Genomic DNA, 24234 nt, shown 5'->3' with positions numbered 1-24234 from the left:
ATTGAATTCGACAAGAGAAAACAGTTGTTAAAAATGGTTTAAAACTGTGTTTCCGAAATGATCATCCTCGTTCATTTCATTCTTTATGAGAACTGTTAAAAATCAAATCCCATGGCTTAGTAAACGACTCTGAGCAGCTGGAACAAAGGCAAACATAAAAGATATGATGCATGGCTTTGTTTCCCTATTTTATTGTTATTTTTATGCATTTCTTTGCCTTATATAACGCACTTTAGACTGCCTTGGTGTGTGAAACGGTGTGCTATATGAATAAACTATAACCTCAACACACACATAAAGGCAAGTGTGAAGCCTGTGACTGATACAGATACTCTTTAAATCCAACCATCTCCATCCAAATATGACAGTTAGGATGTTTACATATCTCTGAATCTATTACAGTGTCTGGTACAAAAGGTACAAAGTTTTTATGGTTACACCACTTAGACATTTTCACCACAATCCTCTAATATATTCTCTCAAAATGGATTAAAAGTAGAAATTTGATGCTGGATCCACAAACAAAGAATATGTGCAAGTTATTCATACGTTTATTTTCATATTTTAACCCTTTAAATTTGACTAAACCAAATATCGCTCATCTGAATACCAGCATGCAGAGTTTGCAGAGTAGTTGTATAACCTCAATACACACATAAAGGCAAGTGTGAAGCCTGTGACTGATACAGATACTCTTTAAATCATCTCAATCCAAACATGACAGGTAGGATGTTTACATATCTCTGAATCTATTACAGTGTCTGTTATATATAATGTAAGATCATGCCAAACTAGTTGATATGGTGTTTTATTGAGAATTTAGTGTTTTTATGGTTACACCACTTAGACATTTTTGCCATAATCCTCTAATATATTCTCTCAAAATGGATTAAAAGCAGAAATTTGATGCTGGGTCCACAAAAAAAGAAATCTGGCTCATCTGAATACCAGCATGCAGAGTTTGCCGAGTAGTTGTGTCTTGTTCTTGGTCGGATTACGTTCACACTGCAGACGAACCACTCCAGAATTCAATTTGGGACGAGACTGAGACCACTTCCTCTTGTCTAAGGAGTCTCTGTGCGGTACTGCTGTGTGTTCACATCTTCCTAAATGAGTCACTCAGCCCAGACTTTCAAAAAATGCAGGTTTGAAAACGCCCTAAGGCTCTTTTTAGGACATTACAATGAAATAAAAAAACATGATGTCTATAGTTCCCATAACAAGGTAACAAAAACATTTTGGCACTAGTACCGTTAACACAAGTGCCATACTGTCTCCACCACTAAAAACCTTCAAATGAGAGCTTGTAAAAAGTACCACAATAAGAAGTAATCAGGCCAGAACAGACTGAAATTAAAACTGATTTATTGTACATTCACATTTCATGGATAGTCTCTCTCTCTCTCTCACACACACACACACACACACACACACACACACACACACACGCACACACACACACACACACACACACACACAAACTAACCACAGTCCCAAAAATCTATTTAACCAGCTTTCCTGTCAAAACAGCCAACTCCTACCTCTCCCTTCCTTCCTTCTTCCATACCTCCTCCTCTCTCTCTCTCCCTGTCTGTGTGTGTGTGTGTATGTGTGTGTGTGTGTGGTGGTTACAAGGGCTCCATTTGGCTCAAAACTATATCATCTCTGTTATTATTACAGAGTTCAGGGACAGGACACACACACACACACACACACACACACACACACACACACACACACACACACACACACACACACACACACACACACACAGTATTTTCACTACTATTCACCCACAGTCATTCTACCAGCCTCTCATCCAAACACTTCCACATCACTTTCACACCTCCATATCTCCTGACACAGACAGAGACAGAGGGAAGGAGAGTGAGAGAGATTAAGAGAAAGAGAGAGAGAGAGAGAGAAAGAAAGAGAGAGAGAGAAAATGGGACAGAAGCAGGCCATAGCCGACAGCTGGCTGCACAGTTAATCAGAGCCACATACCCCTAAAGAGACCTGGGACAAACACACACTCGTAAACACACACAGTCAACCATCAAAAATAGAAATGATGCACCAGAAAATAGGAATTAAGCTCTCTCTCACACACACACACACACACACACACACACACACACACACACACACACACACACACACACACACACACACACACACACACACACACACACACACACACACACACACACACACACACACACACACACACACACACACACACACACAGCTATTCATATCTCCCACATTCATACACTACAAAACCCCATGCATAACACTGAAAACATTAATACACACAGACAAGCGTACAATTTCAATTTTCCCTTTCCCACGTCTTTCTCCGGAGAAATCCAGCCGCAGAGATTTGAGTCGTTGTGTACATGAAGAGAATTTGTGGTCAGACAGCAGAAATGTTTCTCCCACATCTGCTGACGTACTTTTATTTACCTTCATTTAATCTGACTACTGACTCACAGAAATTAAACCAAATGTCTGTAAAAGTCAAGGGCATGAAATGTGGATTTTGTAAAATTAATTGATTTTTAAGTGGAGTGTGTGTGTGTGTGTGTGTGTGTGTGTGTGTGTGTGTGTGTGTGTGTGTGTGTGTGTGTGTGTGTGTGTGTGTGTAAAGATGATGATTCAACATAGTGAAATATCTCATTGGAGAACTATCAATCCTTACTAAAGCTGTCATGGTCAACAGAGGACTCTGGCTAAAAGACACGTGTATAGTGTGTTTTTACAGCTCTCAATATAAATAATGTGTCAAATTTAGCCCTGAACAGTGTTTAGACAACAACCATAGACTGTATAAAAGAAATGGACGTAACATCCGTGACGTCACCCATTGGTTTGTGGACTGCTGCTCAGAAGCCAATAGTTTCGAATCTAGGCAGCGCCATCTTGAAAATTTCAGGTGCATGCTGGGAAAAATAAAAACACGGATTCTACTCATATGGGCATGAGGCGGAGCCATAGGCGGAGCGGGGAGGTTGCTATGGTTGCGAGGGCTGGATCTCGAGGACATTGGTCAATCAACCTGTCAATCAGGACATAGCCACGCCCTAATGCATACCCTGCTTTATCATCACATATAAAATCAGGGAGGCCAAAATGTCCCAAATGAACATCATACTGCATTGAAGAAGGTTTTAAACTAGCGATTGAGACCATAAACACATTTTGAAAATGTTTACTGAGGTTAGAAATCAAGTGAGAAGTTGGTGAATTCTCCATTGACTTGTATAGAGACGGTCGCCCCCTGGTGGCCTTTTGATAGAATGCAGTTCTAAGTTACTTCCGCGTTGGCCTCATTTCAGAGGACCGGAACTCCCCGCATGACAACAACTTAGTTTAAATACAGTGTGGGGGGGTAACTGTATAAACTCCCCCTCCTCTCCCCCTCCTCTCCCCCTCCTGCCCCCCTACCCCACCTCTCAGCTCTTACCCTCTTCTGGCGGCTCTCGGCGGCGGCCAGCTGGGCGGACATACGTTCCTGCATCTTCCTGCAGTGGGCCATGACGGCCTCGAGGACAGAGATGGGGCTGGAGCCCAGGGGCCGCCGCTCCTTGTCTCCTCCGGGGACCCCGCACTCGAAGTCCCTCTGAAGCGCCAGGAAGGGGTCAGTCAGGGTGTAGTGGCCGTAGCGCTCCTGAAGAAACACTTCCTTCCTCTGAGCCTGAAGAGAGGAGAGAAAGGGAGAAATGATTATTTAATTTGTTCACATTTCAGAAGCATTGATTTTGACACTATTTGGATTAATGTTGCAGGTTTTACACAATTTATAAAAATCAGGATACATTTTCTATCACAATCGCTGATATTTTCTAGATATGTTGCAGAATGTGATCATCAGGAATCAACAACCAATACTGAATATGTGACGGGACGGCTGATTTTAAAAACAACTCCAGATCCAAATGAGTACAAACAGATATTTAAAATGATTTGCTGAACTCAACCTGATGTACGATCCTGAGATAAACAGGAGAGAAGGGGAGATAACTGATGAAATAATATGGAAAAAATGTGATACTCAAAACTTTCTTTCTGTAAAAACTTTTCAACTTTTGCTTTTATTTTGTTGAGAAGCTCCATACTTTTATCTCTTCAGGATCTCTTTAGATGTCCTGCTTAGGGTTCAGAACACTAAAATATACTTGCACACTAACATGTAGATAGTATAACATAAAATTAGAGTAAATATGTTTCAGTTTCTGCTCTTTATTGAGTCATTCCTGCAGCCTGTCTTTCATGTGAAAGTTTATGTCCAAGAACAAACTTCAGGCAGTCGTTAAAGACGTACTGAAAGAAGGGGCGACCCAAGCTCCCCAGCATCAGCACCCAGCCAATGCCTCGCCTTCAGGCTTCAACTTCCTCCCCCAAGCTTTGTGGCTCAGGAAGAAGTCAAATCCATCAGACCATGTTATGGCCCCTAAAACCGAACCCCTCACCCACCGCCGCTCGCCCCTGACCGCTGTGAGCCCGCCTGCCTGGCTCCACCACCACTCAGCACTGGAGCAGGCACGGCCGCTCTCAGGTTACACACACAGATGGACATGAGAGATGGAGTCCGCTGATCTGCTCAGAGGTGAGAGCTGGAGGATAACGTTGGAGGATAACGTTGATCTGGTTGCACAGTCAGTCCAGGTGTCACAGCGTCACACTCGGCTTTAGCTGAACGCCTGTCAAATGCCGAACTTTGTAGAACAAATGAGCGAAACGAGCTTGAGATGACTGCAAAGCTCCACCAGAGCAGACACATTCTTCAGCTGCACAGCTGCAGCCTCTAATGTTTATCATCCATCTTCCAGCTTTGACTTCCACAAGAATGTAAATAGAGTATGTTGTCTGCCCGACAGATGAATCGGAAGCCCAAGATGGCAGCATTTTCCAAACAGCATACGAGCGCGGCGTAATGGTTATAGCCAACAAACAAAAGCAAAAGAAAACAGCACTTGTCAACTCAGCCGAGTCCACCGCTAACTTATTTTGAAATATGCCGCTCAGCACAGTGGACTTAACTTTAAACCTTACCCTAAACTTAAAGCCTGTTTTTTAGAATTGAATACAACAGAACAGAACAGAACAGAACAGAACAGAACGGAATGGAATGGAACGGAATGGATCGGAATAGAATAGAATAGAATGGAATGGAATGGAATGGAATGGAATGGAATAGAATAGTCTTTATTGTCATTATACCATCTATAACGAAATTTTCGAAGGCATCTCTGCCATACATTCAGTTAAAAAAGAATGACTAAAAGAATGAATAGCAGATAAAATAATAAAGAATAAATAAATAGCAACCATTCAATAGACAAATCAGTGCAATGAGGTAAACACAGAGCATTGATACAGGTGCATAGTAGCAGAATCACAGACAGCTCCAGTATCAAACTGGTTGTTGATCTGGCTGCACACAAACTTTTCCTCGTGTTTCTGAGCTGACTGGATGATTGTTATTGTGTGAACGTTTACATCATTCCCATGTGACACACAACAGGTGTCACACTGCCAAAATAAAAAAATAAAAAAACATGAACATAGACAGAAGAAACTGAAAAAAAGTGAATAAGTTGAACATGAAAACATTGCATCTAATTTTATAGTATGTTTGTTCAGTATTTTTAAATTTATAAACTGTTATGATGTACTATTTATTATTATTATTATTATTAGACGAGTTATAAACTCAATCCTGACCTGAATGTGGGTTATTTTGTTTATTTGCATCTCCATTAGTTGTTATTTTGTAATTTCGAATTTTTAATTCGATTCATTGGGTCTTTTTCATTGGGTTTTTACGTGCTTCTTAAAATGTTTACTTGATTGGAAAAAGTTGGTGGAAAAAGTTGTTTGTTAATTAATTTGGTCTCATATTACTTTAAATAAGGTACTTCTTATATCTCCTTTACTTTATTAATAAAAACTTTCCAAAAAGTTAATTATGGACTTTTTATTTGGTACCAGAATAAATCGGCCAGCCATTTGTGGATCGGGCTTCCCCTTTTCTATCTGAAGGGATTGTTACATTAGGATTAGTCAATGGGATAAAGCTGCTGTAAAGTCCATTGTTATCTGAACTGCTGCCTGAAGCAGAAGCTGGCATTGTTTGGTCCTAAATACAGTTCAGTAACATTAGCCTCGTCAAACCTGCTCTTAATCATTCTGACCGCAGCCAGATGACCATTCACAGTAATCCGCCGCTCAAATAATACCTGACCAAAACCCACTTGGCTGCAGTACAAGCTGCTGCACAGGATGAAACCCTGCTGACCATAAGTGGCAGTGAGAGAGCTTAATGACGCCGGAAAACTGAAACCTCCAGAAACAAATTACACTCCAACAGAAGAGCAGCGTTCAGATACTGAGGAGATGATAGTCATGTGCTTTTCTATGGGCAGAAAAAGAAAAACTATAATGGTCAGTTAACAGCTGCTGATCTTTGTCCTTAATGTAAGTTTGCTATGTTTAACATGTGCTAGAGAACAGACTGACCCCATTAATATAACACCATACAATAAATGTAGCTTTAAAGGGTTAATCCACCAAATTAACAAGATCAAGGTGATTAGTTAGCAGCACTCAGCCTGTTAAACTGTTGTAATGTGTTCTGCTGGAGGAGCTTTGTCAAAGTCGGAGAAAATTACTCTGATAGCATCATCGAGGTTATCTCAGCTTGGACTTGAAGACAACGAAATTATATGGAGAAGACCTTAGTTACAAACTGGAGGTGTACAGTTTGAAAAATGTAGAGGGAGGGTAAAGTTGTTTTCAGGTCGAACATCTCTGTAAAAGAGATATTCATTGATTTCTATACAGTTAAACATTAGGGGGGGGGGGAAGAGCAGAGGTGCTATTTCAAACGACAAATGCCATATTCAGTGTTTAACCTTCCTGTCGTCCTCCGGGTTCAAATTGACCCCGTCTGTTTTGACTGTTCCTCCCTTCCTTCCTTCCTTCCTTCCTTCCTTCCTTCATTCCTTCCTTCCTTCTTTCCTTCCTTCCTTCCCTCCTTTCCTCCCTCCCTTCCTTCCTTCCTCCCTTTCTCCCTTCTTCCTCCTTTCCTTCCTTGACTCGAGGACAACAGGAGGGTTAATATCATATCTAATGAATGTGGATCAAGTTTAGACCATCATTAACAGCTCTGTGTGGCTTACCACCTTCCCTGCGAGGTGCTTCATTTTCACCATTTTCAAAAGTAAAGCTAAAATTTATAGAAAGGCTACACTGAAACCCAGGAGAACTCCTTTAATTGCTATTTATTTGCTTATATGTGTTAAACCCGAGCCGAGGTAAATGAATCCATCAGAACAGGTTGAGACTCAACAGTCGAGACCAAACACTTGATGGATCTTTAAGTCATCGGATACTTTCTGTATCTTTCAGGCATCTGGTTATAAGAGTCATGATTCATTTCTATCAGCAGCAGAGGTTTGGTGAGGGAGGAATAAAATTTAAAAACTGGGTGAGAGACATTTAAATTAAATGTGGAGGCGAGAGAAAGACAAAATGCCAGAGTGTGAGAGAGCAACGGACAAACAGCAGACACAGAGGGAAGGTGTTGCAAGATGCTTTGCCAAAGAAGGAGATGGAGTTTGGAGTTAAACACCACACACACACACACACACACACACACACACACACACACACACACACAGAGAGCAGAATGTGAAGATTGATGGTGAATCCTGAGAGTGCCGAGGCAGCTCTTAATACTGATGGCTGACTGTGAGCAGACCAATATAAACACACCAAAATATAGTGTGTGTGTGTGTGTGTGTATGTGTGTATGTGTGTGTGTGTGTGTGTGTGTGTGTGTTACTGTGTGTGTTTATGTCTGTGTGTGTGTGTGTGTGTGTGTGAGAGAGAGTGTGTATGAAATGGAGACAAACAGAAACAATATAAAAGCAGAAAACCATTTAGAAGAGGTAGATGGAAAAAAAGTGAAGGCCTGGAAAGATTAGAAAGAAGGGAATTAAATTAAGTTGAATCCCGAAATCTCTCACTCTCACTTCCACACACACACACACACACACACACACACACACACACACACACACAAACACACACACACTTCTCTTTGCCGTGTGTTTATGTTTGCCTGGTCTCCATCTCTGCTTACAGTCAAGCACGCATCTTAGTAACATCGACACTGACCCCCGTGTTCGAATTACACTGCAGGTTTCGAGTCTGTTGATGAGTGAAGGGGAGATCGTATATACACATATAAGATAGCTGACACTCGTATGGCTAAAACAGAGCCTTTAATATAAGGTTAAATGTAAGCTTATGTAAGCAGGGTCAGATCAGGTCGAAACCTCTCAGCTGTAGGCCTCCAACCAGCCAGATTAAATCCCTGAATAAATCAACAAAAGATCACATGACTACTGTGGTGGTTTCCAGGTCTGTCACTTTAAGGTTTTAATTGCCTCTCACGGCTCTCATGGTGTCATTTTTGTGCTGTTTTCAGTGGAACTTAAAAAAAAAAGCAACAACAAAGCTAGCAACTAGCGTGTGAACCGAGTACCGACTTTATAATATAGCAGCTAAAGAGTAAAGAGTAAAATAAGCAACATATCAAATTAAAGCTATTATCCAAAAAAAAAAGAGTTAAAGAAAAAAAAGAGTTATGATTGAAGATGGCATCATATCGCAAAAGTTAAGAATAAATCAACAAAAGATCACATGACTACTGTTATGGTTTCCAGGTCTGTCACTTTAAGGTTTTAGTTGACTCTCACGGCTCTCATGGTGTCATTTTTGGGCTATCCTTAAAAAAGAGCAACAGATGGCAAGACGACAAAGTCAGCAACTAGCGTGTGAACCAACTTTATAATATAGCAGCTAAAGAGTAAAATGGGCAACATGTCAAATTAAAGTTATTATCCAAAAAAAAAAAAAAAGTTAACAAAGGAGTTAAAGGAAAAAAAGAGTTACGATTGAAGACATGGTGTCATTTTTGGGCTGTTTTCAGCAGAAATCCTTAAAAAAAAGCAACAGATGGCGAGACAACAAAGCTAGCAACTAGCGTGTGACCCAACTTTATAATATAGCAGCTAAAGAGAAAAATGGGCAATGGAGGTTGTGGTTTCCAGGCCTGTCACTTTAAGGCTTTAATTCACTCTATCGGCTCTCGTGGTGTCGTGTTTGAGCTGTTATATTTAGTTGAAAGTTAGCAACTAGCATGTGAACAGACTATAAAATCTAGCAGCTAAAGAGTAAAATAGGTAACATATCAACTTCAAGTTATCACAGAGTTTATAGAGCGATTACTCAGATCTGAACCTGAGATATCCGGAAGCAGTGAAGGCATCGTCTGAATCATCCGGGGTGGGGAGGGGGGGGTTAGGGTTAGGGATCCTCTGAAAGGCTCCAGAGTAAATAATTGGGAGCGATGCGATGCCATCTTTAAACTGCCTTTCACCTCCAGGGATCTTCCAGTAAATATTTACACAGAGCCAGTGACCATTACGGCTCTCGGTCAGCCAGCTGCTGCTCTTCAGCTCCACGTTACGATCATTACCGATCAGATTGAAGGTTTTTTGGTTGTTGGATTGTATTCCAGGGTAAGTATTCAAAGACGAGAGGAAAAAAAACCCACTTAAAATATCATTAGTCATTATTCTGATTCAGTTTTCTAAATCCTGCTCCTCCTGTTAGTCGTCATCCTTATTCTGTATCTTTCTACTTCCTGAGTTAAGCCTTTTATTTTACTGTTTATTTAAATCATTCAGTTGTTTCGCTGTGTCAAATAAACTCATCTGCCTCCTCTTTCCCACTCATTAAAATCTACTTTTACAGACATTGTGATGTGAGAAAATGTATTTTTCTTCCTGGCTTCTCTTTCTTACATCATTCTTACATGGCCACTGAAAAAAAAAGTCAAATGCCCCGGAGCCATTAAAGTCAGTGTTCAAAGAGAGAGCACAAGTGAATCTTTCCCCCTCGTTCTGTTCTGCATATTTCTCCTCCCGTTCTGAATTGTTGTGGAAAGGTTCATCAATATTTCCTGGTAGGGATGCTCGGGGTCGTGGGTCACCCTATTACACGCCTCTCAAGCGTCGGGGTTTGTGCCGATCGGAGCTAAATCCTCTGAGACCTCATCAGCTGTCAGACGCTGAGCTCCCCCGAGGCTCTATTGATCCCACTGATCCATCGGCTATCATTAGGGGAAGGCTACAGTACACATGGTAGTGTTTGACTAGTAGAGGTCTGTAGGGCGACACTAGTGTTGATTTCATTAATAGAAAACTATGAGGAAGTGTGTTTGTCAGCAACATTTTATCTGTGTTTAAGATGCGATGATGAAGAGAAGAAACCATCATCATTAATCACTAAAAAAGACTAAAATGTTGTTTAAAAAATAAAAACAAAAAGTGGTCGGTTATATAGTTGGGAGCGATTGCATAAATTAATGAGGAAATGCATTAATAAGATGTAGAAGAATAAGGTGTGTGTGTGTGTCAGAAGTGTCGGTTATACACTGGTGTGTGTGTGTGTGTGTGTGTCGGAAGTGTCGATTATACGCTGGTCTGAGTGTATGTGTGTGTGTGTTTGTGTGTCAGAAGTGTCGGTTATACACTGGTGTGTGTGTGTGTGTGTGTGTGTGTGTGTGTGTGTGTGTGTGTGTGTGTGTGTGTATGTGAGGCCAACTTGAAGCTGCCAGTTTAATTCATTAATGGAAAATGTAGTTGTTGAGTCAGGTTTACTAAAAACAAACATGTAAATCAAACATGTTAAATGTCTGAATGTATTTATTAACTTGATATTATCAGAACAGGCACTTTCTTAATCATTCAACCTGTTTTTCATCACATCATGACGAGGTAAAACCGTCTGTGAAATAAGTTTGACTAAAAATAAACTACATAGAGTCATTCTCTGACTAAGATGAGACTTTTCACACTTATACTTAAACTATCAATCATCTTTCACCCACATCTCACAGTCTTCATCAGATGGAGTTTGCTCCGTTGGCATGGAGACGTACATCTGTTTCTGAAGATTGTGTAAGTCCAGTAAAATGTATTGTTAAAAACACCTTGAGTTAAGATTTCATTGTTCATCAGACCACAAAAAAAATAAGTCAATAAATAACATGTAAGTATAAATTCCTCATTAAACTCATAAATACCTAAAACTACTGGTGATAAATTCAGTTGAAACAATCAGTGTGAGAGATTTATTTAGTTCCTTCTCAATATTCTTTTAATGTTTTCTTGTTTTCTTGTTTTATTCCAGCTTTAGGCATTTCTTCTTCTAACTTCTAAAACAGCTTTTTTTGTTTTTATAAATGGAAAAAACACAGCAGCATGTCATGACTTCAGCTTATTATTTTCTCTTTGGGCAGCACATTAACACCCTGCTGTTAATGTTCCAGAAAAGCAGCATTTCTATCACATTTGTTCATTTTTGTTTTCTGATTGGAAAATCCCAGCGAGCCTCTTGATCCACAGCACGTCCTGAATGAACTACAGCCATCAAATACTAATAATAAGAATAAGAATAAGAATAATAATAATGTGCTTTCCCCTTTAGACCCATCAAACATCAGCAAATTACAGCATTTCAAGGCCTGACAACACAATTACTAATAAAGTGAAGGAAACTCTGAGGATAGATTACATTTTATTAGCTCTGATATTTCTGATGTCTCAGTTTCAGTTACTTGAATCGAGGCCAACTGGAGCCTCCAGCGTTCGATGTTTAATAAGGTTTAAATAAGATGTTTACCTGCCGCTTTGGAGGAGGTAATGTCACTGTATTTACAAGAAGAGCAACAGTAACTCTATAGTATTTACAAGTGGAGCAGCGGTTGGACGGCTCTGAGTGAGACCTCAGTATTATTAGCATCAACCTTTACAGGCATGCTGCACTCAGTGGGTGAGAGGGTTCAGGGAGCAAAGCCAAAAAAAGGAGAAGAGGCGGAGGCGATGGAAGACGGATGAGAGGAGCGGAGAAATGACAAATCGCTGCGAGGAAGGACAGAAACAACAAAATGAGTTAGGAAAGAAATAAATATATAAAAAACAGACAGGAGACAGGAGAGAGGAGAGAGGAATAAAAAGACAAAAGAGAGAGAGAGAGAGAGAGAGAGAGGGAGCGGTGAAGCAGAATGAAGCTCGGCAACTGAGGCGAAGAAAGGAGCAAGAGGCAAACTTTACATGGCTGGAAAATGGAGGGAAAATAAGAACGGCTTGTATTCAAGTGTCTCATTTAACTCTATTCATGACTGCGTGAATGCCAGACAGACCCCCCCCAAAAAAAAAATCATCCAAAAAAAATCACCCAGGAAAAAAATAAGAGCTGTAAACATTAGATCATAAGAGCCTGAGGGTGCTTGATTCAAGGGTCCGATGCTTGAGATGCTGCAGGGCTCAGCGACCAGCAGCAGCAAGGGAAGAACCAGCAAGGGGCAGCTCACTAACTAAAGCTCTGGAAGTTAAAGTAATTAAAGAAACAAGATGAGAAAAAATGAGCTTCCTCCTAATGTAGCGGTCAAAAAAAAAGCATCCCTCAGGAAGCATAAAGACAGAGTAACGTGATCTGCACTCTCAGTCTAATAGAAGTCTTGAACCTAACAAGCACTCTTCAATGGATGGATGGATGGATGGATGGATGGATGGATGAATTACACCTTTACATCAGTCCTCCTCCTCCTCTAAAGCTACTGTCTGCCAGCTGCAGTGCTTTCAGGATCTCTCACACACACACACACACACACACACACACACACACACACACACACACACACACACACACACACACACACACACACACACACACACACACACACACACACACACACACACACTGAAGATTTATGTTAGTGGTATGTCAAAGACAATTAAATCAATCTAATATGAATCTTAAGTCCACTTGCAAGCTTACTAGCACTTGTACTATGGGGGGGAGGGGGGGGGTTAATTGTATGTTTTAATGTTTCCATGTGTTTACTATTATTGGGTTTTATTTTTATTTTTATTTTTCAAATTGCATGTTTTGATGTTTTTTTTAATTTCCAATTCTTACTGTTAAATGTCTGTTTTATGTAAAGCACATTGAGTTGCCATTGTGTATGAAATGCACTATATAACCTTCCTCTCGTCCTCCCGGGTCAAATTGACCCCGTCTGTTTTGACTGTTCCTTCCTTCCTTCCTCCCTCCTTTCCTTTTTCTTTATTTTTTCCTTTGTTCTTCCCCTCGTTCCCTCTTTCTTTGCTCCCTCCTCCTTCCATACTCCTTTCTTTCTTTCTTTCCTTTTTTCTCTCCTTACTTCCTTCCTTCCTTCTCTCCTTCCTTCCTTTCTTCTCTCCTTACTACCTTCTTTCCTTCTCTCCTTACTTCCTTCCTTCTCTCCTTTCCTTCCTTCCTTCCTTCCTTCCTTCCTTCCTTCCTTCCTTCCTCCTTTCCTTACGTCCTTCCTATTTTCCTCCTTACTCCTTTCCTTCCTTCCTTCCTTCTTCCCTTCCTTCCATCCTTCCTATTTTTCTCCTTATTCCTTTCCTTCCTTCCTTACTCTCTCCCTCCATTCCTTCCTTCCTCATCCCTTCCTTCTGTCCTTCCTTGACCTGAGGACAACAGGAGGGTTCAGAAGCCACAGCCAACACATTTTTGGCACATTACTCATTCCCACTAGACTAAAACGATTATGAAAATAATTAGAGATTCATTTTTTTGTAGATCAGCTTATTAGTTTAATCAAATCTAATCGTTGCAGCTCTAAAAATGTTCTCAGTACAGTTTATTGGAGGTCAACTTTCGCAGCTTGGGTCATTAGCAGAGCTTGAATCCAGTATTATTACATTGATTATCATTCAGCTATATGATGGGAAGATACATTCACATGCAGAGTAAGATATGTTATGTAGGTATATGTTGATTTCTGTTGTACAGTTGTAACCAATGATCATTTACATTATTATTAATCTATCGTTTATCCTCTCAATTACTGAATATTATAATAATGCATTTTATTTAACCCTTGTGTCGTCCTCCCGGGTCAAATTGACCCCATCTCTTTTGACTGTTCCTTCTTTCCTTCCTTACTCCCTCTCTCTTTCTTTGCTCCCTCCTCCTTCCATCCTTGCTTCATTCCTTGCTTCCTTCCTTCTTTCCTTCCTCCCTCCCTCCTTACTCCTTTCCTACCTTCCTTCCTTCTTTTACTCCTTTCCCTCCTTACTCCTTTCTTTCTTTCCTTCCTTCTTTCCTCCCTTCCTTCTCTCCTAAATTCCTTCCTCTTTTCTTCCTTACTCCTTTCTTTCCTTCCTTCCTTCCTTCTTTCCTCCTTTCCTTCCTCCCTTCCTTCTCTCCTAAATTCCTTCCTCTTTTCATCCTTCCTCATTTCCTTCCTTCCTCCTTCCTTCCTTCTTTCCTTCCTTCCTTCCTTCTTTCCTCCCTTCTTTCCTTCCTTCCTTCCTTCCTTCCTTCTTTCCTCCTTTCCTGCTTTTCAGGAGGGTTAACTGCCACATTCAGCCATCCAGCAGCTCGATAAAACACTATACCATGCAGCCATCGTTCATGCACCATGACCATGATGGAGATGTATTGAACGACCAAAGAGCTCAGTGAAGCCACAGTCACGAACGCTAAAGCGATTTATCGTGCAAAATAGATGCAAGTGGTGCCAGTTTCCTGCTGGAGGGGGTGGAGGGGGGGGGGGTTTAATCAACACTTCCTGTCAGCTGTGGGTCTGCCGGTGACGCCTGTGCCGAGGCCCGGCGGGGGATGATGCTCATGCTCGTGTCAATATATCGAGCGGTCGCCTCTCTCTCTCTCTCTCTCTCTCTCTCTCGTTTCAGCCACACAGGGTCGGGTCAATGTGGCACGGCTGTCGACTGCACTTCAACTCCACCCGCCTACCGCCTCTCTACCTTAAAGCTAAAGCAGCTCTCACCGTTGTCATGTTTTCTGATTTGTTGTGGCTGATGTGGTGTGAGACGGCAGAGCTCGGCGTTTTGGCTCAAGGGTGCTTCACACTCCAACGTTCACTCGAGTGTTATTATTCTATTTAACCACCGTGGTTTGTCTTTTGAGAGTCTCTCCTTGCTCTGCTCGATTTTATAATATGGCTGCTGTGATCCTTTAACTCTGTTACTCTGATCCTCCCTTCTTTCTTTCCTTCCTTCCTTCCTTCCTCCTTTCCTCCTCCCTTCCTTCCTCTTCCCTTCCTCCCTCCTCCCTTCTTTCTTTCCTTCCTTCCTCCTCCTTTCCTTCCTTCCTTCTTTCCTCCCTTCCTGCTTTTCTTCCTTCCTTCCTTCTCTCCTTACTCCTTTCTTTCCTTCCTTCCTTCCTCCTCCTTTCCTTCCTTCCTTCTTTCCTCCCTTCCTGCTTTTCTTCCTTCCTTCCTTCTCTCCTTACTCCTTTCTTTCCTTCCTTCCTTCCTCCTCCCTTCTTTCCTTTCTTCCTTCCTTCCTTGCTTCCTTCCTTTCTCCCTTCCTTTCTCACTACCATCCTTACTCCTTTCCTTCCTTCCTTCTCTCCTTCCTTCCTTCCTCTTTTCCTCCCTCCTTATTCATTTCCTTCCTTCCTGGCTTCCTTCCTCACTACCTTCCTTCCTTCCTTCATTCCTCCCTCCCTCCTTACTCCTTTCCTTCCTTCCTTCCTTCCTTCCTCTTTTCCTCCCTCCCTCCTTCCTTCCTTCCTTCCTTGACCTGAGGATAACAGGAGGGTTAAACTCAGCGGTCCGACTTATCTGCTGTTTCTGTTGGATTTATTTTATGTACTTTATGGTTTACTATCGTCTTTGATAAACCGAATCTACCCAACAAGACATTTGTGAGAAGCCACCTTACCACTGCTTTACTTATTTATGCTTCCTTTTAATTACTTTCACTAATTGCTGCTTATACTTACTGATACCTATTTACATATGCTTCTTTGTTTACTGCTTTACTTTTGCTTAAACTGACATTTATTTTTGCTATACACCATTAAATTATACATAGGTGACAGACGTTTTCTACCTGGAAGTTATTGTAATCAAATATTGTAATTAGTTTTATATTAAGATGCTTTTTTCTGCTTTTTTCACCTTCCAGACATATACTGGAAAGTGGAAAGAGAGGATTTATGTCATTGATTCATTCGGCAAAGAAAAGGAACATTTATTGACTGGGAGCAGAATAAGTGATGATTAGCATATGGAGGCTCAAGAGTGTTCAATATTAACACATTAAAAAAAACATTCTGAAATAAAAAAAATCCATATTGTAAATCTATAAACACGAAAATGTGTTCAGTATATTCAGTATATAAATCAGTATATTTTTTAAAAGTCTATTCTTATTTGTGACTTTCAGCCAATAAAAGACAAACATAGGTTGATTTTAAAATGTGCTTGATTATTTTACAATTACATGGTAAGATTATATGTTGTGTCTATATTTCATAATGTCTTCTTCTCCTATGACTATATCAAGAATTAAAAGTTCAGCATGTTTTTTTGTATTTCCACAACATTTCCCTTAAAAAACATACCGAAATTAGATTAAAACACTGACAGTCTGGTTTTGGGTGAAAATACAGCATCAGGATTAAGTGCCTTCTTTTTTTAGAGTGAGGAAGTACAGCTTCACATTAACACAACAAAGATTCATCTGTTCATGATGCAGGGAAAGTTCACGACCTCCTAACAAAGTTCCTGGAAAAGTTCCTTTGGCGGAAAGATACCCGATGTACTCTCTGAATTTATAGACTTCCACTTTGCCTCGAGGCTCCTGTCACACACTCACAAGCACAGATCTGTACCATCATGACCAGACTGAGATGAGAAATTTCAGGGTACAAATGTGAGAAATTACACCTCAGACTCCTGCAGCTCTTTTTTACGTGACAACCGACCTGAATTATTTCACTTTCTGGAGCTTTTTTTTTTCTAAGTGACTCCAATCTCGATTCTCGGTTTTCTAGGTCAAAACCCAATGAGGTTACAAACAGTGAGGAGCCAAGTGTAGCTGAGGATGGTGGAGGTGGTGGGGAGGGAGGTGGGGGTGGGGGGTGGGAGTCTTATTGCCTATTGGATCCATTTCTGGTCTCTGGAGATATGGAACCCTCCAAAAAACTGGGAGGACTCTCTCAGTGTATCTGTGGCAGTCAGCAGGGGGTGAATAGTCCCTCGGGATGCATTGACCCTGAGAGAAGATGGCAGAAATCCTGAAGCCCATCTGTCATTTGCACACATTCACGCAAACCAATTAACCCATCCTTGCTTCAGCTTCAACGCGTATCAACCAATGAGCCGTGGTTTGAGGGTGACATTTAAACCCAATAAACTGCGGAACATTAAACAAACCTCGGACATTTGGGAAAGGAAAGGTCTCGACCACAGCTCGTTAAAGCTGAAGCTTAAGGTCATGTCTGTTTGAGCATTCATAAGGAACGCAGTCTTAAAAATACTGGTTATGTACTTGTGGTTCCAATGTGTGGCAGATCTATCCATTTTATAGCTATGTGATCAATTGTTCAGTCTACAGATATATCGTCTTCAAGGTCCTTTTTTTGTCTAACCAACAGTTCAAGTTGTCTAAATCCTTTTAATTGCCTAGATACTAAAAGGTGCAACACAAATAAACCTGCGTTGCCTTGAAAACACAAAGATATTCAACAGATAATGGAATTAATAGGCAAGTTCTCATATTTGAGGAGCTTAAGTGTTTGACATTTTGGCCTCAAAGGCTAATATCAAATATCAAAATGTCCATGGATTTTCTTTCATCTCTTGGTTACTAAATACCTAGAGCATAGAGGAATAAGATATATCAGACCTTGGATACACAGAATATACTTCAAAGTAGCATCAGTTAAATGTTGGTTTTCTCTACACGAGATTAATAAGAATAAGAGAAAAATGGGAATTTAGTATCATTTAAGGTTGTGTCTTGAAGAAGAGCCTTGACTCAAAGTCTAGTTTAAGATGTGTGTTAAGTCAGATTATCATAATTATCCAACATAAGACTGTTGTACACATGCATGGTGTGTGTGAGTAGTTTATCGTCAATATTCCTCCTCTAAAACCAATAGGTTGTATAATATAGGGCTGGGTGCCGTTTAATAAATTACAATACCAGTATCAATCCAAGTACCCTTAAAGCGATGGTTCGGCATAATTTCAAGCTAGCGTTGCATGCACCATGAGGTCTATCTAAACACCACCTCAGCTGTTCATTTTCATTTGGTCGGAAAATAGTGGAGTCAGAGCCATCAGCCGAATTTACAGGCGCTAACGGGACCACCAGTGTATCTGGTAAATGACCCCACTAATAATGCCTGGATTGTTATCAACCTTCTACAGTAGTACAAATAGGGTCATAAATTGATGCATTGGAAAGTTTGTAAGTACATCAGGAGTTTATTATCGATCGATTTATGAGTAAAGACCCTATTTGTACTACTGTAGAAGTTTGACAACAATCCAGGCATTACACCAACTGAGTACTTCATTAGATTCCCATTAACACATGCAGTGCTCTTGCTTTATCCGGTGTAACAGGCGTGTAGTGTAGACTCACTTTAGAGCGTTTAGGTGGCATCTTAGCTGCTGAACTGCTAAGTGTGCTAACTCAAATTCACCACGACTTCACCACCACAGACGGGTTGTAGCTGCTGCGGCAGTCGACCAATCAGATGTTGCATTAAATCAAAGAACGCTTGTGTTAATTGTCATATTTTCTAGATCTGGGTGCAAAAAAGGATCGATTGCAGGTATCGTTTGATGAGAGATGTTTCGATAAGCCCGAATAATAACATTAAATTATTGCCCAGTTCTACTTTGCACTTCTGCAATAAAGTAAAATACATATTTTATGTTTCTTTAAAGATATTATTTCTACAGATTAAAAGGTAGAAATGTAGGTGAAGTAGTATTTAACATTCTGTCTACTGTATATATGACAACAGCGATAAGTGTAGGTGCAAAGAGGTTTAAGAGGCATCCTTCATATTCAAAATCACACACACACACACACACACACACACACACCATATGTATCTCAATCAGTATGCAGGGCGATGGTGGTTGTTGGTTACAGTAACACTGAATTAGATATCTATCCTCGCAGTGAGAGAGAGCATCTGACACCTGATGACCCGCAATCACGAGGGATTTCACTTTGCTGGAGGGATCAATACGTGATTTGACAAAGAGAAACAGATAACGCAGTGTGAGTGTGAGCTATAGAAAGTAGGTACAACATAAATTAGATGGGAGATAAAAAGGGAAGAATAGAGGTTTAGAGGGAGGAAAAGGGGGGAATAAGCCTGAGAGACACTGTCAGAGAGATAGATGGATGGAGGCGAAGAGAGAGTAAAAGGAGGATGAAAGGGAAAGATGAGAAAGAGCTAAGAGCAGCAGAACAGGCGATTACTGCCTCTGCCAGATCACATATCCACGACCCCTCAGAGTTACATAATGTGTTGACAGTTTAAAGTGTCACTGAGCCTGAAATGCATCTTTTTTTATCACCAAAAACTCATCCAAAACAGAGATTGTGTTTCTAGAGAGCAACAACCGCAACTCCTCTTCCTTAAAGGGGACATGTCCTCCTTCCTGTGATTTTCTATGTTATGATATCCAATGCTTATGTTAAACATGGTCCACAATTATTCAAAAGTTAGATCTTAAACCACTCTGAATGCTTTGTTTGCAATGTTAGCTCAACAAGATTCACGTCAGATTCTCTCACATGCCCACAAACAGCCGTCAGTTTAATCGCATCTGTTGCTAAAGTTGCTTCATTCACATATTTCAGATCAGATTCAGGATCCAACATGTCAAGAAGTTTCCATTTTGAGTAAAGAATGAGTATGGGTCTGTTCAAAACCGCATACTTTCCTACTACTCATAGTAACTCTGACGTCATTTGAAGTATGTAGTGTGGTTCAACTGTGTAGTATGCGATTTAGAGTATGTGAGAAGTTCCTGGATGGCTTACTAGATTCTCCAGAAATGCAGAGTATGCATCAAGAGCTGATTACTCACACTCAAATTACCCAAGATGCAACGCAACTTCTGAAAAAACCCAAAATACAAACATTAGCTACAGCGAGGATATGTTCGCTTCCTGTTTTCAAAATAAAAGCACCAATTCTATCATTATGGTTTACTTAATAATAAAAGGTAATGGGTGTTTTATTTTGTGAAAATGACAGGAAGTGCGTTATTCGCTACGGCTAACTCCGAATTCTCAGGAACAAAACTTTAAACAGGTGTTATTTGGACAAATTAGCGTCACATTGTGGATCTAAAGGGCTACTTTACTTTCTTCCTAATAAGGTTAGAAATGTGGATAAAGTGGTTTATTTACAGAGTTAGAGCTAAAATGAAATCAGCTTCAGCCTGATGATTTCAGCTCGGGTAGGAACCAAATGCATTGTGGGTAATCGTGTAGTTTACTACAGTGTAAACGGTCTGCTTACTATCTGGTCCTTTAGTGTGTAGTATAGAAGTATGTAGTATGTAGTATGTAGTATGTAGTATAGAAGTATGTAGTATACTGTTTCGAACACAGCCAAAAAGAAATCTAAAGCTAACCAATAAGAAGAGAGTGGGCCTTAAAGAGACAGTATTAAAACAGATGCTGCATTAAAAAGTTAGTAAAAGATAAACAATTGTAAATCATGCAAAGATATTCCAATAGAGCCCCAGAATAAAAATATAGACCCTGGAAATTTGCAGAATATTACCATCGAAGACCAGAAGACAACATGGGACCATAAATTAAGCTGAGAGTAACATTTTAAATCAGATCAGTGATGTAGCATTAATAAACTTCCTGTTCTGACATTGTTGGCATCTCCCTTTTTGCTGCTCTTATTTGGCTGCTACACATACAGCCCAAGTCTGGAGCTACATAAGACATAATTATGGTGTGTATTGCTGCAACAATTATGGAAGTGTGAAGTTCCCCAAGAGCACAATTACTGCCTGCAGCTGTGCTTGTGTTTCATAACTAAAATCAATGGAGCTGCTACTTTGTCTCCCTGAAAACCAAAGCAGTGAATAAAAATGACTAAAGGTACATTCAGATCAACTTTATGTTCAGTTAAGTTATCGGCTGAAAAACAAATCCTCCTTCAACTGCTTCACAACAAAGTTATGATTATAGCATGAAGGCTTTTTACAGGATGTGAAACTTCAGGAGGTGTTGGGTTTACGGCTGCAACTAACAATTATTTTCTTGATTAAAATTGATTAATTGGATTTTCTACACATTGTCAGTAAATGCCACAGCTTAAGGAGATGCATTCAAATGTCCCAAAACACAATTATATTCAGTTTAGTATCATATAAGATTTTAAAAAAACAGCAAATCTTGACATTTTAGAAGCTGGAACCAGAAAATGTTGGAGGGGGGAGGTGTTATTTTTTTGGCACATAGATTATAGTGGTATAAATGGTGTTTTAGTGTAATATAGTTATATATAGGAATTCAGCCCCAAGACACCTCCAGAGAAAGATCTTGGGTGATTCCTGCTAACTTATGTGAATCTACTCATGTATGGGAATCACAGATATGTAGCCAATTTGGAATAAACACACCAGTATAATAATAATAATTGATTTCCCCTCATACTGGTGGTCGTACTGTACCAACTGACATCAAACTATTCATGCTGATCGGCCTCAGTGGGAGTGATACCAAAATCCATCATTCATTTATCGCTCTCGCTGTCCCCCTCCCTCTCTCTCTCTCTCTGAGGCTTCCGCATGCAGGCGAGGGGGAGGGAGGAGGGGGTTGGTCGACATGTTGCCCCGGGGGCGTCGGTGCTGTCAGCAGAGGCAGACACTGCCATTAAACTGACATGAGTGAGGAACCAGGCCATTCTTATATAACCAAACCCAGCAGAGGCTGATTAGCTGCTGGTGTTTCTCTGCTGTCATTTAGCTTCGGAGGTCAACGGAAGTAACAACACCTAAAAAATGTAGTGATTTCATGATAATTTTATTTTCCAATTGCAAAGACCAAAGACTGTATTGTGGAGTTTGCTAAAATACTGTTAACTGAATCAGAATAAAGGCAGCAATTACTTTTAGTTTGTTGCTTATCATATAAAAAGTCTAGCATCACATCACTTGAAATAGGCCAATGGATGCCTTTAACACACACACACACACACACACACACACACACACATACACACATACACACACACACACACACACACACACACACACAGCACTGAAAGCAATAAAAGGTATGGAAGTCAGGATGTGCTGATCAGGAGAGTGTTTCTGCTCATTTTTGGAGAGCTGATGCATTTCGATGCTGGGAAATTGATTCGATGCAATTTGATGCCAACCAGCCACCAGCCAACCAGGCAGGAAGAGTAGTCCATCCTGTCTGACAGTATGATAATATGTGTCAACTTTACAGCTGGAACAATTAGTCAACTAATCAATTAGACAAATGAATTAACTTGTTTTGATGTTCGATTCTTCGTTTCAGTCAATTCTCTGGATTTGATGCTTTTATTTTGTCACATATTATGAACTGCTGGGTGGATAAAACAAGACTCTAGGACAGGGGTGTCAAACATGCGGCCCGTGGGCCAGAACAGGCCCGCTGAGGGGTCCAGTCCGGCCCACTTTCCTTCCTGTGTTTGTTTCCTTCCGTCTTTTCTACTTTCACTCCATCTTTCCTTCCCATCTTCTCTCCACCCTTTTTTCCCCTCCTTCCTTCCTCCCTTCATTCTGTCCGTCCTTCCTTCCTTCATTCTGTCCTTCCTTCCATCTGTCCTTCCTCCCTTTCTTCCTCCCTTCATTCTGTCCGTCCTTCCTTCCTTCATTCTGTCCTTCCTTCCATCTGTCCTTCCTCCCTTTCTTCCTTCTGTCCTTCCTTCCATCTGTCCTTCATCCCTTTCTTCCTTCTGTCCTTCCTTCCATCTGTCCTTCATCCCTTTCTTCCTTCCTTCTCTGTCTTCCATCTGTCCTTCATCCCTTTCTTCCTCCCTTCTCTGTCTTCCATCTTTCCTTTCTCCCATTCTTCCTTGTCTTTCCTTCCTTCTGTCCTTCCATCCTTCCTTCCTTCATTCTGTCCGTCCTTTCTTGCTTCATCTCTTTGTTCCATTTTTCCTTCCTGTCTTCCCTTTTGTTAGTTTCTTCCATTCATCCATCCTTCCTTTATTTCTTCCTTCCTTCCTTCCTTCCATCTTTTTAATGATCCGGCCCACATGAGATCAAATTGGGCTGTATGTGGCCCTTGATTGAAAATGAGTTTGACCCCCCTGATCTAGGATATTATACTGGGGATTTTCCACTATTCGCTGACATTTCTCATTTAAAACAATTCATAGATGAATTAATAATGAAAATAATCACTACCTGTAGCCCTTTTTTAGCTCTTCATACAAGCTATAAGAACATATAGTTTTATTTTGTTCCATTTTCACCATTTCATCAAATATCAATTATTCCATTTTCCTTCTGCATTATTTCACCCAACATAAAACCCAACATTTTTGGTATCTTTGGAAACTTGGCATGTCCACGCAGATCTGAAATAACCTTCAGTGTATTTAAACAATATTTGGCTCCATAGTATCAGCTCTTATTGATGGATCCACTGGCAGCTCAGCAAGGTTTTAGGGGTTAATCAAGAATGAGGTCATCTGAAAAATGTGACAATCTAACCATGAAACTGAAGACACATCGCCTCACCTCTACTTCTAAAGATTAAAGCAGACACACACATGCACACACTCTTCTGTTGATATGTTACAATGCAGAGTAGAGACTGAGGGGGGGTGGAGGGGACCTAAAGTGGTGATATTTTTACCCAGAATCCCACTCGGTGGCTGCTTTCTCCACTCATGTTTAATGAGCTCAGCTGACAGACTCAATGAAAGTTTGATAAAGCCCTAGATAGCTACTGTATGCCCACACACACACACACACACACACACACACGAAAACACAGCAACAACACAAACACACACACAGGGGACAGAAAACACACATTCATGAAAAACCCATATTCTCATATTCTCACAGCCGGCTGCTGAGTTATCTGCTGTGTGAAAACATTACTTACAATCTAATGATAAGTAATCCTCAAGTGAATGAGCACAGAGACCTACTTTATATTGTCATGTGATTCTCTCTCTCCCCCCCTGTCCCCCTCTCTCCCTCTCTCTCTCTCTCTCTCTCCCTCTCCCTCTCTCTCCCTCAAAAACCATGATATAACATTCCCAGGACTTCCTAACCCTCCC

The 24234-nt window shown here is 40.6% G+C and overlaps 1 protein-coding gene across 1 annotated transcript in view; it reads right to left on the bottom strand.

Annotated features, from left to right (window-relative positions):
* cttnbp2 (cortactin binding protein 2) overlaps positions 1-24234 on the bottom strand; it is a 110516-nt gene that overhangs the window by 58683 nt on the left and 27599 nt on the right. Inside the window, exon 3 of the mRNA XM_053318892.1 lies at positions 3467-3697. Within this exon, the coding sequence (XP_053174867.1) occupies positions 3467-3697 (231 nt within the window). The remainder of the gene's footprint in view (positions 1-3466; positions 3698-24234) is intronic.

This window comes from Scomber japonicus, chromosome 5, assembly GCF_027409825.1.
Source record: "Scomber japonicus isolate fScoJap1 chromosome 5, fScoJap1.pri, whole genome shotgun sequence".
NCBI classification, from domain to species: Eukaryota; Metazoa; Chordata; class Actinopteri; order Scombriformes; family Scombridae; genus Scomber; species Scomber japonicus.
The sequence above is the reverse complement of the archived record's forward strand: the minus strand, read 5'-3'. Positions and strand labels throughout refer to the sequence as shown.